Source organism: Nicotiana sylvestris, chromosome 1 (genome assembly GCF_000393655.2).
Source record: "Nicotiana sylvestris chromosome 1, ASM39365v2, whole genome shotgun sequence".
In the NCBI taxonomy this organism is placed as follows: domain Eukaryota; kingdom Viridiplantae; phylum Streptophyta; class Magnoliopsida; order Solanales; family Solanaceae; genus Nicotiana; species Nicotiana sylvestris.
The window spans coordinates 83,960,462-83,979,568 of NC_091057.1; the positions used below are offsets into that span (position 1 = coordinate 83,960,462).

At 39.3% G+C, this 19,107-nt stretch overlaps 1 protein-coding gene across 2 annotated transcripts; it reads left to right on the plus strand.

Annotated features, from left to right (window-relative positions):
• The first annotated feature begins 15,146 nt into the window (after positions 1–15,146).
• On the plus strand, positions 15,147–18,833 carry LOC104243915 (heat stress transcription factor A-6b-like). 2 transcript variants are annotated; one of them, XM_009799195.2, is made up of 3 exons: positions 15,147–15,846; positions 16,826–17,649; positions 18,623–18,833. In XM_009799195.2, the coding sequence occupies exons 1-2, from the start codon at positions 15,556–15,558 to the stop codon at positions 17,639–17,641; spliced, it is 1,107 nt and encodes a 368-aa protein (XP_009797497.1). In that variant the 5' UTR covers positions 15,147–15,555; the 3' UTR covers positions 17,642–17,649; positions 18,623–18,833. The 2 variants fall into 2 exon arrangements, with proteins under 2 accessions (XP_009797497.1, XP_009797496.1); XM_009799194.2 differs by lacking the exon at positions 18,623–18,833 and having other exon boundaries at positions 16,826–17,650.
• The last annotated feature ends 274 nt before the right edge of the window (positions 18,834–19,107 follow it).

A 19,107-nucleotide genomic window follows, 5' to 3' on the forward strand; every position in this document is an offset into this window, starting at 1 on the left:
GCCGTCAGAAATGTCCGCTCAGCAAACTGGGGCAGAATTTTGAGGAGGACCCTCAAAATTCCAGAGAAAAAAGGTTGCAATGTCCTGAACCACGTCTCAGTCGTTGGTTCATCTAAAGAAAACTATTTTCGATTATATACGTTATATTTACTAAATCATGCATAAATATTATCCGAATTGTTGTTGTTTAGCGATGCTACCCCAATGACACACAACGTCAATAGCCCGGGGAAGACGAACTAACCTTTCCCCTCACAGAACTCACGATTTTCTTTGGATGCAGGCACTCGACTTGCAATATCGTCAGGTATATTTATGTACGCATACTTTCCCAAGAATGCAACTTCTCAGAATCATCACTTGCCCGCAATTGCTATCCGTACACAATCTCCCTAGCAGTCATGTTGTCGTAATCAGCTATCAGCTAAGAGATCTTACTACTGATCATCCTTTTACATTCTTGCACTGCATAAGGCTACTTTTCTGCCTTTCGAGACTAAGCATTGTCTCCATCTGCATTTCTCTGCATTGCATAAGGCTACCTTTCTGCCTTCCGAGGTTAAGCTCTACCTCCATCTGCATTTTTTGCATAAGGCTACCTTTCCGCCTTCTGAGGTTAAGCTCTACCTCCATCTGCATTTTTTGCATAAGGCTACCTTTCTGCCTTCCGAGGTTAAGCTCTACCTCCATCTGCATTTTTTGCATAAGGCTACCTTTCTGCCTTCCGAGGTTAAGCTCTACCTCCATCTACATTTTGCATAAGGCTATCTTTCTGCCTTTCGAGACTACACTCTGTCTCCATCTGCATTCTGCATAAGGCTACCTTTCTGCCTTCCGAGACTAAGCACTATCTCCATCCTGCATTTCTCTGCATTGCATAAGGCTACCTTTCTGCCTTCCGAGGTTAAGCTCTACCTCCATCTGCATTTCCTGCGCTGCATAAGGCTACCTTTCTGCCTTCCGAGACTAAGCATTGTCTCCATCTGCATTTTTGCATTGCATAAGGCTATTTTCTACCTTTCGAGGTTAAGCTCTACCTCCATCATCATCTGCATAAGTCTGCCTTTCTGCCTTCCGAGACTAAGCTCTGTCTCCATCCTGCATGGCTGAAAGATCGCCACCTTATCTTTCTTGCATCGGCTGAAATATCACCACTTTTTATTTACGTCTTGCATCGGCTGAAAGATCGCCACCTTCGGCATTTCATGGGCTGAAAGATCGCCAAATTATCCAAAGGCGTCATTGTTCGGAGGCACCATTTTCATAGCCCGAGAATGCCATTCCATGGCCTGAGGACCCCATTTTATTTTTTACATATTATTATTCAAAGGCATCATGGTTCGGAGGCACCATTCTCATAGCCCGAGAACATCATTTCATAGCCTGCGAATCCTTTATCATACGCTTCATGGCCCAGGACGTCATGGTTCAAGGACGTCATCCTATCCGTCCGAGGACAACATTCATGGTCCAATGGGAACTTACATCACGTTTAAATTTACGCACAATATGCGCTCATATTGCTTACTTGCAGGTACATCGGCTGGCAACGAACGTCTCAGCAGGAGCGATCCCGCTCCGATTCCCGCAGCATATCGATTTTCAGAAACCTCTCTCAATCTAAACATCGCGTTCATCCGTTTCAAATCTCCATCGGCATATTCCGTCAATGGTTCCTGAACTACATATGGCCTGATTCCTGTAAGACCAGGGATATGTAGGCAGCTCAAAAACCAGATCTCGATCAAAATTCTTTTCAATCGCCGTTTCCGGTCAAAATTGGCCATCTTATCTTTACCCGACAACTCTTTCATCCTCCTCGGGTAAAGAGGGGAAGCTGTTGATACCCAATTTTTCCCTAGGTATTTTTGTACCCAAAATACTTCCAAAATAGCATGTATGTGCATATATAAGCACACCCAAGAGTTTTAGTATTTTTTAATGATTTTTAAACCGATTTACTACCTATTTTAATACCACAAAATCCAATAGTTATTCTCAAAATTATCATTTTTTGGTGAATAACTTATTTCATTCCCGTATTTACACCAAAATATAATTAAGGTGATTTTTGTGTATTTTTAACAAATTTATTTGGCATTTTTAAGCTAATTGCATATAATTGCAATTATAGCCTATTTTACAATTAACAGCATTTTATAATTATAAGATCACTTTTAGTATTTTTACATTAATATTTATATGTTATTAATTATTTCAGTGCCTTTAATTTATTTTTAAATCATCTTTTTACTATTTTATAAAATAATAAAAGGGGAGATTGGCTATTTAACAAACATCCCTTATTATTTCAATTCTAGCCAAATTGGCCACACCCACTATCAGATTCAAATGGCCCAATATCCTGATTAAATTAACCCAGCCCAATCTCCAATATAACTCGGTCCAATCTGAGCCATTGATCAAAAAAGATCAACGGCCAGATTTAATTCCCTGAATTAAATTCAATTACCCCCCAAAACCCCTCATTTCCACAGACGGTCTCTCTCTATCTATATCATCTCTCCCCCTCCCTTCTCTCTAGAACCTTCTGGTTCTCTCTTCTCCGATGATCTCCACCGTCTTCCCGGCCATCTCCGGCCACCTCCATTCAACCCTAAGGCTCCGATGGACCTCCCATCGTCCTGTTCAACACCTCGAGGACCTTCGAGGCTTATGGACCATGGCGATTTGAGACCTAGGGTTCCTGGTTCTTCTATATGCGAGTTCTCCGGTGTGATTTCAGGCAAAATCACACCCTATATGTCACGATCTATGAGGTTACGACAGGTTTTTCCCACTTCTATTAGGTTTCCTTTTTTTGAAACCCTAACTCTCTCCTGAATCTCTCAAAAACGGTGTCATTTCATTCTATTCTCATGTTTTCCTCTGTGCTCTGTTTATTCTCGAGTTTATTCTGAAAGATCCTTTGCTTTGAACCATTTTTTTTACTTTCTTCGAAATTAGGATTTCTGGGATTTCTTTTTATGCATGCTTCGATTGATTTTCTTTATGATTAAAACCTTTTCTTTGTTTATTCTGACCGATTTCTATGCTCTTACTGTTTTTTAGTTTGACTCTGCTAAAAACCCTAATTTCTAGAAAATGTTTCTTCATTCGATTATGTGTGTTAGCATGTTTCTTTGTTTCGATTACCTGTGTTAGCCTAGTTTCCTTTGTTTTGTCTCTATGTGTTAGCATGTTTCCTCGTTTGATTGTGTGTATTAGCCTGATTTTCCTTGCTTTGGTTCTGCCTGCTGGCCTATTTGCTTGATTCTTGTTGATGTTTCATAGTCACCATGCTTCGAATATGTCTTGCTGAATCTTAACTTGTTTTCATTATCTCTGAGCGGTTATGTTTGTTCATCCCTTGTTCCTTCCTAGTTAACTTTGCTCGCTACTTTTGTTCATTTACCTCTATTTATATGTTAAAAATGTAGAATCATGACTTTACATGATTGATTCTGATTTTCCTTGATTGATTGGTAATTCAAAAACTTTCTTAAAAAAAACCTAACATTCTACCCGCCCGTTTGAATTAATTGGTTTTGTTACCTCATTTGTTATAATACTCTGTTCTTTTAAGCCTTTCCTTAATTGGAATTTTTCTTAATTTGGTCTTACTCGGCTACTATATGCAATACTGAACCTTGACTCTTTCCTTATTTAATCCTACGTTGATTTTTCCTATTTGCCTTATATGGTGCTGAATCGTTTCTTTTGATTTTGATTCCCTTAATTAATGGGAGTACTTCCTTGATTCTTTGATTAATTGATTCCGAGTTCTTCAATTAACATATTTCCATGATTTTTACCTTATTTTACCACCTACTTTTGACTATAAATACCCTAAGTCTTTACAAAAAACAGACAACAGTCTTCTGACTTACATACACCACTGAATACTTTCAAAATTTGCATTCCCTTTTGCACTTTTTCTCTACTGATGTTCTCTGCTCCTTATTATTAGCCGACTAAAAGCCAACGCTAATATACTATTACTGCTTTGTCTTTGCATCCTACTCTTGCTCTTTTACTAGTATGTCTTAACTCAGTTCCCGGCAATCATCCTAATGTATTTACTTATAGTCTTTATATCTATGCCTATTACCTGCAGAGTTTGACATGTTCATATGCTACTGTTCGCTTTACTTTCCTGCAAATGCTTGATCCCTACTCCCTTATCCTCTATGTGTTTACAAATGGGGATTCAGGGCATGACAACTTGAATTGTTGTCCATGAGCTAAATTTTGACCCCAAGTAAAGAGTGTGTCAGTATGTTTCATTGCTGATCATGCCCTTTGCCCCCTTTTCCTTTGTTTACTATTTCTGTTATGAATTCCCTATCATTACCCCCTATGTATGGTGCGTTAAAGTTTATGGTCTGGTAGCCTTTAAATGACTATCCATGCCTGAACCTGGCTTTCAATAAGTCATAACTCCTCAATTTGAAAATGACAAATTGGTCAGGGGTGTGCCAGCACTTCAAATTGCTTGGCACGACCACCAGCTTATCATTTCCCCTCCCCTACACTTGCACTTACTCTTAGACTTTAAGTTCTGCCCCTCTCATATGAGCCTTGCCTTGGGACCTTGAGTTCCCTCTGAACTTGGACATTTGAGGGCTGGCTTTTCTGCACTGCACTTTACTATAATTCTGGAATGACGTTTGGGGTGTAAGCACTGCCTGGAGCTCTTGAAGCTCCTTGGAACTTTGACACATCCCAACTAAGAGAAGGCTTTGGAAACCTGGATCCTTGGAAGTTGGTTTACTACATATGTCAGACTGGGAGTCTAAATTAGGCCCTCCTTGGTTGGAATTCTGATTTCGGATGTATTTTATTTATTTTTTTGATTAATTCTGGTATGTAATAATTTTGTAATAACATTTGGAGTCGGCTAGTAAAAAAAAGAGGGCGGGGAACTATGCATGCAAGGGGTAGATATCATGCCTATAGGGGTTATCATTTCTGAAATTCTGTATCCCATCTAGAGATCATGCTTGTAGGAATTACTGTCTCTAAAAGTTCGGCATCTTATACAAATCACTGAAACTCTGCATTTTCATATAAATGCCATGTCCGTAGGAACTCTGCATTTTCATACTATGCCTATAGGATTTTCTGCACTTTCATATAGATACCATGTCTATAGGATTTTCTGCAATTTTGCATGTGCATCCGTCATTAGGAAAACTTGTTGTAGGATTTAAACAACTAACCAATTGCATATAGATGACTTGCCTATAGGATTTCTGTATAATAATAACAGTGTTTAAAAATCAGTGACACCTAGAAAGCATGCCTATAGGAGCTGTTAACTAACTTGAATCGCCAATTCGTCTAAAATCAGTAGCAATAACGCGTAAGCACCTGCAGAACTTATGTTTTTGTAACTAACAAATCTTTTCTGCAATCAGTTTGCTCTCTTTGTTTTTTCCTGAAATTGATAGATATCATGCCTATAGGTTCTGTTTAACGTCTAGGCAAGCCTTAGGGTAAAATTTTATAACTGCATCAGTCTTTGATAATTACAACCAGCAGGCAGTCCTAATTCGGACTTCTTATCTTAAAATATGTGATAAATCAGCCTGCCTTAATGTTTAAGTTTAATACAGACCAAACCAGTATGTGCAAGACATGCTAAACTCTATGGCTTATCTGATTTCAGGAGGTTTACTTGAGCCTTACTTGCTTATTTGCCCTCCCATTTATTGCATTATGTGTTTTTATTGACGCCTTAGTATTTTGTCCTTTGAAACTCCCCCAAAAGCCCCAACTCCCTCCCCTTTAGGATTAGTAGTCTCAATGCCTCTAAGACTGATAGGATTGGGGGCGGGTAGTAGCATGCAATAAGTAACGATACCATTCCACGCTTTAATACCTTAACGGGTGGGAAGGGTAGATTATGGATATGATGACCGGTGCGCTAATATCACGTGCGACCCCTCTTCCGAGGAGTGATTGCTGGATATTGCATTTAAGTGATCCATATTAATTATAAATCTAGGACCCCCCTCTCTTTATTTGCTTTCATCTTTTCTTGTAAAATTATTCAAATCTTTTTTTATTTCTGCCCTCTCTATATACTTTCAAAAGTTTTCAACCTAATTGCAATGTTATATGCGAGTCCTTATTTGAGCTTTGATTGTTCACTTGTAAAGTCACAATTGTAACATGGCCGGGAACCACACTAGTGGATCTCGAGGGGTGCCTAACACCTTCCCCTCGGGATAATTTCTAGCCCTTACCCTAATCTCTGGTCTCTTCATCTCAAACCCTTCTTAAAGTGTCCTAATACACTATAATCATTAGGTGGCAACTCTTCAACTTCTAAACCCAATTCTCGAAAGGGAATAGAGTTGTCCTCCCAATGTCGTATACCCGATTTCGACCCATTAGAAAAAGGGGGCGTCGACACCCAGTACTCCAGGATGCTCTGGTCCGCCTAGTGGGCCTTATGGAGAGTGTCACTCGGGCAGGTTTGCTTTGCGTAACACCAGCCGTCTCTCAGGCTTGAGGAGGGGCCCAAACTCCTACTACTCGCACTCCGGAGTAGATGGCTCCCAGATTCAGACTCCAGCAGCTCAGCCAGTTGGATCAGTCCAGCCGGGTGTAGTAGCACAGGTCGGTGATGGAGTGGCTATGTTTGCTGATGCCTTGTGTAGATTGGATAGGTTTACCAAGCTCTTTGCTACCACTTTCAGCGGTGCATCTTCTGAGGATCCCCAGGATTACTTGGATAGCTGTCATGAGGTTCTTAGGAACATAGGGATAGTAGAGACCAATGGGGTCGACTTTGCTACTTCTCGCTTATCTGGATCCGCCAAGACTTGGTGGAGGGATTATTGTTTGGCTAGACCAGTTGGGTCACCAACTTTGACTTGGGATTAGTTTTCTCAGCTGTTTTTGGAGAAGTTTCTTCCTGTCACTCAGAGAGAGATCTATCGGAGGCAGTTTGAACGTCTTCAACAAGGTTCTATGACTGTTACTCAGTACGAGACCAGTTTTATTGGTTTGGCCCATCATGCTCTAATTGTACTTCCCACTGAGAGAGAGAGTGGGAATGTTCGTTGAGGGGCTCATTCAGCCTATTCGACTTCAGATGGCTAAGGAGGCGGGTAGTGAGATTTTTTTCAGGAGGCGGCCAATGTGGTCAGGAGAGTTGAGATGGTTTTGTCGCAGGGAGGTGGTCAAGGGTCTGACAAAAGGCCTCGTCATTCAGGCAGATTCAGTGGCGCCTTGTCTGGAGGCAAAGATTCTTTTGGTATAGGCCATCCTCCTAGGCCTTTTCAGTCAACACTTCAGGCTTCTCATAGTGCCCCAGGTGGTTGTGGTTCTCACATGCAGTATTCTGATCTGCAGTCCTACAATGCACCACCAGTTCCTATCAGTGCACCTCCACTTCAGAGTTTTTAGGGTCGTCAACCCCAGCAGCTAATGACTTGTTTTACTTGTGGTGACGCGAGTCACATTGCTAGATATTGTCCTCGAGCATTGAGCAACTCTCAGCATCCGGGTTCCTGTGCCATGTTTCAGGCACTGAGTATTCCACAACCTGCCCAGCCAGCTAGAGGTGGAGGTAGAGGAGCTAGAGGTGGAGGTAGAGGTGTTAGAGGTGGAGCTCAGACCACTAGAGGTGGAGGCTAGCCAGCTGCAGGCCGTCCCAGAGATGTAGTACAGGGTGATGGGGTCCAGTCCCGATGTTATGCTCTTCCAACCAGGCCTGAGGCTGAGGCTTCCGATGTAGTTATCACAGGTACGGTTCTGGTTTGTAGTAGGGATGCTTCAGTGCTATTTGATCCAGTGTCTACATACTTTTATGTGTCATCTTATTTTGTGTCGTATCTGGTCATGCCTAGCGATGCTTTGAGTGCTCTTGTTTATGTGTCTACACCGGTGGGTGATTCTATTATAGTAGATCATGTTCATCGCTCTTGTGCAGTTGTGATTGGGGTTCTTGAGACCCAAGTAGACTTATTATTACTGTACATGGTTGATTTTGATGTCATATTGGGGATGGATTGGTTATCACCTTACCACGCTATCTTAGATTGTCATGCCAAGACTGTGACCTTAGCCTAGATGGGTTCGCCTCGTTTAGAGTGGAGAGGGACCCCTGGTAATTTTACCCGTGGTGTTATCTCATATGTGAAGGCTCAGTGTATGGTCTAGAAGAGGTGTTTGGCCTACTTGGCATATGTTTGTGATTCTAGTGTCGATGTTCCTTCTATTGATTATTTTCCTATTATTCATGAGTTTCCTAAGGTATTTCCTTCAGACCTGCCGGGTATGCTACCCGACTAGGATATTGACTTCTGCATTGATTTGGCTCTGGGCACCCAGCCCATTTCTATCCCGCCGTATCGTATAGCCCCGCCTGAATTGAAAGAGTTGAAGGAGCAGTTGCAGGACTTGCTTGAAAAAGGCTTCATTAAACCTAGTGTCTCACCTTGGGGTGCGCTAGTATTGTTTGTTAAGAAGAATGACGGATTGATGAGAATGTGTATAGATTACCGGTAGTTGAATAAGGTTACAATCAAGAATAAGTATCCATTGCCAATGATTGATGATTTGTTTGATCAGCTTCAGGGTGCCAAGGTATTTTTGAAGATTGACTTGAGATCTGGCTACCATCAGTTGAGGATTAGGGCATCCAATGTCCCTAAGACAGCTTTTCGCACTCGGTACGGGCATTATGAGTTCTTGGTGATGTCATTCGGGTTGACAAATGCCCCAACAACTTTGTTGGATTTGATGAACCAAGTGTTCAGCCCTTACTTGGATTCGTTCGTGATAGTCTTCATTGACGATATTTTGATCTATTGCCGCAGCCGGGAGGAGCACGAGCAGCATCTGAGAGTGGTTCTTCAGACTTTGAGAGATAGTCAGTTGTATGCGAAGTTTTCGAAATGTGAGTTCTGGTTATGTTTAGTTTCTTTCTTGGGTCATGTTGTTTCAACAGAGGGTATTCAGGTAGATCCAAAGAAGATAGAGGCAGTCAAGGACTGGCCTAGACCCACATCAGCTATAGAGATCCGGAGTTTCTTGGGGTTGGTAGGCTATTATCGTTGGTTTGTGGAAGGGTTTTCATCTATCGCAGCCCTGATGACCAGGTTGACCCAGAATGGTGCTCAGTTTAGGTGGCCGGACGAGTGTGAGGCAAGCTTTCAGAAGCTCAAGATAGCTCTGACTACGGTGCCAGTGTTGGTTTTGCCCAAAATTTCAGGGCCATATACAGTTTATTGTGATGCATCTCGTATTGGACTTGGTGCGATATTGATGCAGGATGGCAAGGTCATTGCTTATGCTTCGGGTCAGTTGAAGATTCATGAGAAGAACTACCTGGTCCATGATTTGGAGTTAGCCGCCATTGTTCACGCACTGAAGATTTGGAGGCATTATCTGTATGGCGTGGCATGTGAGGAGTTAACGAATCATAAGAGTTTGCAATACTTGTTCAAGTAGAAGGAGCTGAATTTGAGATAGAGAAAGTGGTTGGAGCTTTTAAAAGATTATGACATCACCATCTTATATCATCCGGGAAAGGCCAATGTGGTGGCCGATGCTTTGAGTAGGAAGTCAGCCACTATGGGTAGTCTTGCATATATTCCGATCGGTGAGAAACCGCTTGATTTGGATATTCAGGCTTTGGCCAATCAGTTCATGAGGTTGGATGTTTCTGAGCCCAGCCGTGTATTAGTTTGCACAGTTGCTCGCTCTTCTTTATTGGAGCGTATCCGAGATCGGCAGTATGATGATCCTCGTTTGTGTGTCCTTAGGGACACGGTGCATCACGGAGGTGCCAAGCAGGTTACATTAGGAGATGATGGAGTTTTGAGGCTGCAGGGTTGAGTTTGTGTGCCTAATGTGGATGGGCTCCGGGAGTTGATTTTAGAATAGGCCCATAGTTCCCGGTACTTTATTCATCCGGGCACCGCCAAGATGTATCAGGATTTGTGGCAGCATTATTGGTAGAGGAGAATGAAGAAGGACATTGATACATATGTGGCTCGGTGTTTGAATTGTGACCAGGTTAAGTACAAGCATCAGAGACCTGGTGGTCTGTTCTAGAAGATTGAGATTCCTGAGTAGAAGTGGGAGCGTATCACTATGGACTTCATTGTTGGACTCCCACGGACATAGAGGAAGTTTGATGCAGTGTGGGTTATTGTTGATAGGCTGACCAAGTCAGCGCATTTCATTCATGTGGCAGTCTCCTATTCTTCTGAGAGGTTAGTTGAGATCTATATCCGGGAGAATGTTCGCCTTCATGGTGTGCTCGTGTCTATCATTTCGGACCGAGGTATGCAGTTTACGTTACATTTCTGGAGAGTAGTTCAGGGGGAGTTGGGCATACGGGTTGAGTTGAGCACAACGTTTCATCCTCAGACGGACGGGCAGTCCAAGCGGACTATTCAGATTTTGGAGGATATGCTCCGATCTTATGGCATTGACTTTGGAGGCTCGTGGGATCAGCTTTTGCCTTTAGCGGAGTTTGCCTACAACAACAGCTACTAGTCGAGTATTCAGATAGCTCCTTATGAGGCTTTATATAGTAGGCGGTATCGGTCTCTGGTTGGATGGTTTGAGCCGGGAGAGGCTCGGTTGTTGGGTACGGATCTAGTGCAAGATGCATTGGACAAGGTCAGGATCATTCAGAACAGGCTTCGTACATCTCAGTCCAGGTAAAAGAGTTATGCCGACCGTAAGGTTCGTGATTTGGCATTCATGGTCGGTGAGCGGGTATTGCTTCGGGTGTCGCTTATGAAGGGCGTGATGAGATTTGGGAAGAGGGGCAAGCTTAGATCTAGGTTTATTGGCCCAATTTAGATTCTTGATCGAGTGAGGGAGGTGGCTTACAGACTTGCGTTGCCGCCGAGCTTATCAGCCGTGCATCCAGTGTTTTATGTGTCCATGCTTCGGAAGTATCACGGCGATCCATCTCACGTGTTAGACTTCAGCACTGTCCAGTTGGACAAGGACTTGTCAAACGAGGAGGAGCCGGTAGCTATTTTAGACTAGCAGGTTCGTTAGTTGAGGTCGAAGAGTTTCCCTTCTGTTCGTGTTCACTGGAGAGGTCAGCCTACTGAGGCATCGGCCTAGGAGTCTGAGTACGATATGCGAAGCTGTTATCCCCATCTTTTTCCCGACTTAGGTACTTCCTTCTTATGTTCATTCGAGGACGAACAATTGTTTTAGAGGTGGAGGATGTGATGACCCAAATGGGTCATCACTTGTTTTAGAAACAAATTCAGTGTTCCGAGGCCTAAAGACCTCCTTTTTACCTCACCTTCATTTGCGTGCATGGTCCGGACCTATATTCGCAAAGACTTCTATGTGAAAAGATGAGAAATAGAAATTTCTAGAGTAAAAAATTTGATTTTGGTTGACTTTGGTCAACATTTTGAGAAAATGGACTCGGATCCGTGTTCCGACGATCCCGGGAGGTCCGTAGTAAAATATGGGACTTGGACGTATGCTCGTAAATGAATTCCGAGGTCCCAAGCCTTAGAAATTATTTTTTGAAAGAAATTATTTTGCCGAATTATCTAAGAAATAAATAAAAGAATTAATGTTTGAAATCATTGATATCGGGCCCGTATTTTGGTTCCGGAGCCCGGTACAAACTTGTTCTAGTATTTGAATGATAACTGTGAAATTTGGTAAAATATGGAGTTTATTTGACGTGAGTTGGATTTCCGGTTGAAGAGTTATGAACTTTGAGTGTTCTTGACGAGACTGTTGAGTTTTGAGGTATAATTCATGGTTTTACAGGTTATTTTAATGATGTGATCGCACGAGTAGGTTCATATGATGTTTTTGATTTAGTATGCACATTTGGTTTGAGGTCCCGAGGGCTCGGGTGAGTTTCGGGTAGGTTTCGCGATGTTTTAGGCTTAAAATATAGTTGTTGCAGGTTCAGAGAAGTTGCAGATCTCTGAACCCGCCAGTGCGGTCCGCATAGATTTTGTGCTGCCGCGAAGGGGCCTTTGCAGCCGCACTCGATTTTGTGCGGTCCGCGGTAAGGAAGAATCCGCAGGTTCACTGGTATGACTTCGGAAGCCTATATTTTTTGATCTACAAGGAATCGTAAGATGATTCAAAAACAAAAGTTGTAGACCTTCGTGTCTAGTTTCCAAAAAAGTAAATATATCACAATTTGGGCATCTGTAGAGAATGTTATGGCCAAAATACTAAAGTATGTTACTACAGTCTCCGCGGTGAGCTCCGCGGCCACACTCCTTTTTGTGCGGTCCGCGGAGGGGGTCTGAGAGGGGTATATTTAAACGAGATTTTAAGTTATTTTTCCTTTCACAAAACCCCAAAAATATAAGAGGCGATTTTTCGAAAAACCTTTCTCTCCAAAACATTAGTAAGTGATTTCTAACTCATTTTCTTTACTTCTTAACTTCTTTTACAAGATTTCATCCTAGAATTCTAGGGTTTTCATGGTGGAATTGGGAATTTTGGGTAAAATTTAAGAATATTAAAATCTAGGGATTTAGACCTCAAATTGAGGTCGGATTCCAAAACCAATTATATATACGGGCTCGGGGGTCAATGAGTAATCGGGTTTTGGTCCGGATTTCGGGTTTGGACCAAGCGGGCCCGGGGTCGATTTTTGACTTTTTGGGAAAAACTTTAGAAAACTTATTTTTATGCATTAGAATTGATTCATTTAGCACTTATTAATATTATTAAGTATCCTGTGGCTAGATACGAGCGAGTTGATGGTGGAATCAAGAGGTAAAGCGCTAGTTGAGGCTTGAATTGTGTTCGTGGCATCGAGTTAAGTGTTTGATCTAACCTTAGCTTGAAGGATTAAGAGTTGTGTCTTATTTGTTATGTGTTAATTGCAGAGTACAATGTATAGGCATGGTGACGAGTATCTATACGTCGGTGTCAAGCATGTCCGTGAGTCTCGTATTGTAATTGTTGTGACTCCGTTGTGATTTGTTCATGCCTAGAATGTTGATTATCATTGTTGGTTCCCCTGCCAGGATGTTATGGTTTATAATATTGTTTCCCTTGCCGGGATGTTATTGTTATGACATTGTCTTCCTTGCCGGGATGTTATTGTTTACGATATTGTCTTCCTTGCAGGGATATTGTTGTATACTTTTGTGCCCTGGACGGGATCCTTTTGTAATTGATGTTGATTTGTAAATGGGAGCGAGTGGCACGTCATCACGGAGACATATGAAATGGGAGCGGGTTACACGCCTGTAACGAGACATATGAAATGGGAGCGGGTTGCACGCCTGCAACGAGATATATGAAATGGGAGCGGGTTGTATGCCTGCAACGAGATATATGGACTGGGAGCGGGTTGCACGTCAGCAACGAGATATATGAAATGGGATCGGGTTGCACGCCTGCAACAAGAAAGAGATGAAAGTGAATACTGTGTTTGTTTTTCTTACTCTGTTAGTAATTGAATTTTAGTTTTTTTGCATTCCTCTCTGGTATTCTGTTGTTATCCGATACTCCCCGCAACATGTTTCCCCCACCCAACTTTAGTTGTAATTATCTGCTTCTATTTTCGCTGTATATGATTTAACTACACAGGTTTATTTAGTAGTCTGGTCCTAGCCTCGTCACTACTTCGCCGAGGTTAGGCTACGCACTTACCAGCACATGAGGTCGGTTGTGCTGATACTACACTCTGCACTCTTTTGTGCAGATCCCAGTGCTATAGACTTCTGACCGCAGTGAGATTGCTGTTTCTTGTTCACCAGGCGACCTGAGGTAGTCCTGCAGGCGTCCGCAGGCCTTGGCATCTCCTTCTATCTACTATTCATGTTTCTTTCATGTATTTGCAAAGACAATGTTGAATTTATTTCTTTCAGACCTTTAATTGTAGTACTCCTAGACAGTTTGTGAAGTTGTGACACCAGTCTTGGGTAGATTTGTTATGGATTAGTATTAGCAGTATTATTAAAACTTTATAATGCAGCCTTCCGCTTATTCAATTCTGTTGTTATCTAATTGTTGGCTCTTACCTGTTATCGAATTAAAAATAAAAACAAGGTAAATAGTTCAATTGGTTGGCTTCCCTAGCTTTCACTAGTAGGCGCCATCATGACTCCCGAGGGTGGGAAATCCTGGTCGTGACACTAACAATACCACTTGTCTATATGGAGTTACCACTTGGCTTAATGAGATTGTTTTTTATTCTACTTTTAATTATAGATGGATATTAGGAAGAAACTATTATCCATTCAATTTGAATTTTTTGTGTTTTATTTTTTCTTATTTTCTTATGTTAAAATAATTTTAAGACTTCAACTTCAAAGTATTTCATAATTTGAATGGGTAGTTTTTTTATATATATATTTTCGTTTTTATTATAGATAATTATAAAATATTATATTTATTAATTCAAATAGAGTAATCAATCAAATTCAAAATTTAAAATTCAAAAAAAACTTCAACTTGAAAGTATTCCATAATTTGAATGAGTAATTTTTTTGTTTAATATTTATATTTTTGTTTTTTATTATAGATAATGAAAAGATATTTATATTTATTAATTCAAATACTGTAACCAATTAGTTAAAAAGGTAATTTATTTAGTCTTAACAATGCCACTTGGCTTAATAAGATTGATTTTTCTTCTACTTTTAACTATAGATAGAATCTATTAAAAATGAATATAATTTTGTATCTCAAAATATTAAAAAACTAGATTTATATATATATATATATATATATATATATATATTCACTTTAATAAGGGGTTTAAGGCCTCTAGTTAAATGTTGGCTTTAGACCACAAATACTGTTGAGCCGCCCCAGTTGCGCTCAAATTTGAGTCTTGCATCCACATTTCTCCCGCCGCAATACAATAAGTAGGCAAAATCAACACAAGATTAGAATGGTCTTATTTTATGTAAGCCATTAAAGCCAAGCAAGTTGTTATTAGAAAGAAGTAAAAGCTACCTATAACAGTACTAGAAGCGGGAAAAAAAAAGATGTCGGAGTTATCCAATTTTGCATTTGGAGGGATTTTGGGAAAAGGATTTAGAACTGTTCTCCTACGAAACCTTCCTAAAGGGGTTAGTGAGGAGGGATATTGGGAAAAGGCAAAAAGGAAAAAGGTAGAGGGACTGAAAATATCTAAGGGCCATTCCATAATAAACTACTATTGTTATTTTCATAACCTATATTGATCAAGCTGTGACCTAACAGCTTCTTTTTCCATCTCTCTCTCCTCCCTCTTGACCTCCATTACAACATATTTCCATCTCCTTCTCTTCCATATCCAAAACCAATCTTTCTGACTTTACGAACTGTTTTTGCATATCTCTGTATCCGGCCACCATCTTTTTTGGAAAATAATCTATCCTCCCTTTTTCTTCATTTTTCCATCTAAATCTTGATTCTCCTCACTTCCAACTCTTCCTCGCAAACCCTAACTCCTTAAAACTAAAAACACATTATATATTATCCTCATTTGTTATTTTCAGCTCTATCAAAGCATATTATTCTTTTGAGCTTCACCTCATACGATTTAATTTTTCTATCCATTGTTTCTTCAAAAATTGTAGTATGGATCCTAATTTTGCCCTAATAAAAGACGAGTTTCCTGGATCTAGTGAGCCTTCTTCTTTTATGTGGATTCCTCAACCAATGGAGGGGCTTCATGAGAATGGGCCTCCACCATTTCTAACAAAGACTTATGAACTTGTGGATGATGCAAACACTAATGATATTGTTTCTTGGAGTAGAGGTAATAACAGTTTCATTGTTTGGGATCCTCAAACCTTTGCTATGAATCTTCTTCCAAGGTATTTCAAGCATAGCAATTTCTCAAGCTTTGTCAGGCAGCTCAATACTTATGTAAGCATTATTTTCTCCAACCAACTCAAATAGTATATAGGGTTATATATAGTTAGATAGTGTATGGAACAAAAAAAGTTTTAAGACTTATAGTTCTACATACTGACCCAAATAGTTGTTGATATTTATTTAGTGCTCTATAATTTTGTATGATTTGCGCTCATGTTCGTGAGGTGTCTGTGGAATACAACTTGCACAGTTGCACCAGATTTGTTTCCTTTAGTGGCACTTGCACTAGATTTTTTCCTTTGTTGGCAAGTTGCAATAGATTTGTTTCTTTTGTTTAAAATGACAGCTCATTTTAAGTGTTTAGAAAATTATATATATTGACAGCTCAATCACTAATAAAGGGAAGTGAATCTTCGGTTACAAAACAAAAATGAAATATTCAGTTTCCTACTCGTGGGATTTCCCGAGTGTCTTTCGGAAACAACCTTTCTACTCCTTCGAGTAGGGGAAAGGTCTGCGTACACATTACCTTCCCCAGACCCCACTAGTGGGATTTTACTGGGTCGTTATTGTCAGTTTCCTATGAGTATTTATCATTACAATATCAGCCAATTCCAATTACCTTCTGTCCAGCTACATTTCATTAGTGTATGCAGTTCTTTCGTATATATCAGTAGCAATTTTTGTATGAGTTTCTTGACATCTTATAGTTTGTACAGGTCTGCTAAACTTCCAGACTAGCTACTAATGAGTGCACAAAAGATAATTTTATTATGAGTACAACTATTATACAGGGAAGAACTTTTATACTATCATGTCAACTAAAAGACAACTAGAACTATCATGTAACTATTATACAGGAAAGTATATTTAGTAAACTGGAAAATAAGGTAGGTAATCAACAATAATATAAAAAGTTATTTTATATATATATATTGTAGAAAATAAAATCCCAATATTGTTGATTTTCTCATCGTCCTTTCTTTTCCTCCCTAATGGAAGAGTACTATCAGTGTGATTTATCATGCAGGGATTTAGGAAGGTGAATCCAGACCAATGGGAGTTTGCTAATGAAGGTTTCTTGAGGGGGCAAAGGCATCTCTTGAAAGCAATTAGGAGGAGAAAGACAAGTAATTTCCATCCTGGCCAAGCCTCAAATCAAGGTATAGACTCTTATATTGAATTGGGAAAGCTTGAATTAGATGGAGAAATTGATCGATTAAGGCGCGAGAAGCAGGTTTTGATGATGGAACTGGTGAAGCTTAGACAACAGCAGCAGACTACTAAATCATACATTAAAGCAATGGAAGAAAAGCTTAAAAGGACAGAACAAAAACAGCAACAAATGATGAATTTCATGGCTAAAGCAATACAAAATCCAAGATTTTTGGAGCAGATGATGCAGCAAAAGGAAAGAAGGAAAGAACAAATAGAGGATGAAATTAGGAAGAAGAGAAGGAGGCCAATTGATCAAGGTCATAGTAATAATGTTGGAGTTATAGAATTAGGCCATTCTGTGAATGATGGAAATCATAATATAAAGCAAGAACCTCAAGAATATTATGGTGAAATTTATGGATTTGATGATTTTGAATTGGAGAGACTTGCTGTGAGTATGCAAGGACAAAGTGGGAACACAATCAGTATTGAAGACTACACCATTGAGAAAGAAGATATTGGAGAATTAGAAAGTCATGAGAATAAAGCAATTGATGAAGGATTTTGGGAGGATTTGTTGGATGAAAATGTTGAAGATGATATCACTTTACTTGGTATTGAAGAAGAAGATGAAGATGTGGATGTTTTGGCTCAGCAGCTTGGGTTTTTGGGTTCTACACCAAAGTAAAGAGCTTGGTATAGTTATTTCATTCTCTTCTTTCATAATTTGGCTTGGATTTTATTTATATCCACCGACAGAGTAAATAATTTTCGCACTGTGATAGTTTAACCTGTTGTGACAAAAATCTTATTCCATGATTTCGACGGCTAATTTTTACTCTTTTCCTCTTATATTATGTGTCATAATTATCTTGTGCACGTTCCTTAAGAAAAATTAGTTATGATAAAATTTTGACTACTTTACCCTTATTCATGTCTTAATATTTAATCTTTCTTTATTGAATATTTTCTCAAGTTATGTGTTATCTCCATCAAAATATTATCTATATTTTTACTAAGTGTGAATGCAATTGATTTGCATTATAAAATATATGAAGAGACACTTAGGATAAAATTAACAAATCAGAAAAATTAACTCTTTCAACAGATATTGCATGAAATGGAATTCATCTTTCCTTCAAAATATTTTCAAACGAGTGATTTGAAAATTTTCCAACTAAAACTATTCTGGAGCAATAAAATTCAACTTGAAAGATACTTTACTCCATTTGAAAATTTAACATTTCCCACCCAAAATTTCCTATAAAAGAGGATGCTTCATTTCCTTCTCCATTTTCTTTATATATTCTTTTATTATCATGTATTCTAGCAGAAATTTGGTTTGAATAGACTTTATAAAGAATTTTGGTATTTACAGTATTGATTGCATTAGTGCAAACGTGATTAAAGTGTTTAAGATAACAAGGTTAACTTCTTGGTTTTTGATTAAAATTATCCATAATTAAGGTGTTAATTTATAGTCTTCTAGGATAATTATTACTAAGGGTAAAAAAGAAAAAATATAATCAATTTTTTCTTGAACTTTTAAAATGACAAATAATTTGAGACAATTATTTTTAATAATCACGACCGTTAATATGAGACGGAGAATAATTAATATAGAATTACAAGTTAGATGCTAATTGGGAGGATGCCAATTCTTTTGCAGGAAAAAAGCAACTCCACAAGTGTATGAATAATTATGCTCATCAAGATATTTTCCCTAATTGGGATCTCAACTCTTTTATGATCAGATCCTTCTAACTGATGGAACTTTAATTAGGTAGCTTTCACATCTTTGAAGGCCAATATTACATTCTTAGTGTTGAAAAAATATTGCAACTTTGTCCCCAATTTGGTATTACGTTTCAATTATCTTCTTGTTTAAACACTTGTATTGACCAGTATGATAGTTCGTTAATTAGTTTTTGAGGTGATGAAAGTTTTAGATGGTTCCTATATGAGAAAATGGTTCGGTGAATATAATGAATTTGATTATTATAGTCAACAAAAAAATGAAGTAAGTATTTATTATGTTGATGAGCTAATTAATTAATTACTAATATTATATATAGAATATGTGTAAGACCTTATTGTTTGGATAGACTTTCACAACCATTGCTATGTACGTACAGATCCACATCTTTCTTTTTG

What these genes read in the sequence shown, in the direction of transcription:
- LOC104243915 (XM_009799195.2), top strand. Translation starts at nt 15,556, where the DNA reads ATGGATCCTAATTTTGCCCTAATAAAAGACGAGTTTCCTGGATCTAGT. An exon ending in TCAGGCAGCTCAATACTTAT is followed by an intron (nt 15,847 to 16,825) that starts GTAAGCATTATT and finishes TTTATCATGCAG; the next exon opens with GGATTTAGGAAGGTGAATCC.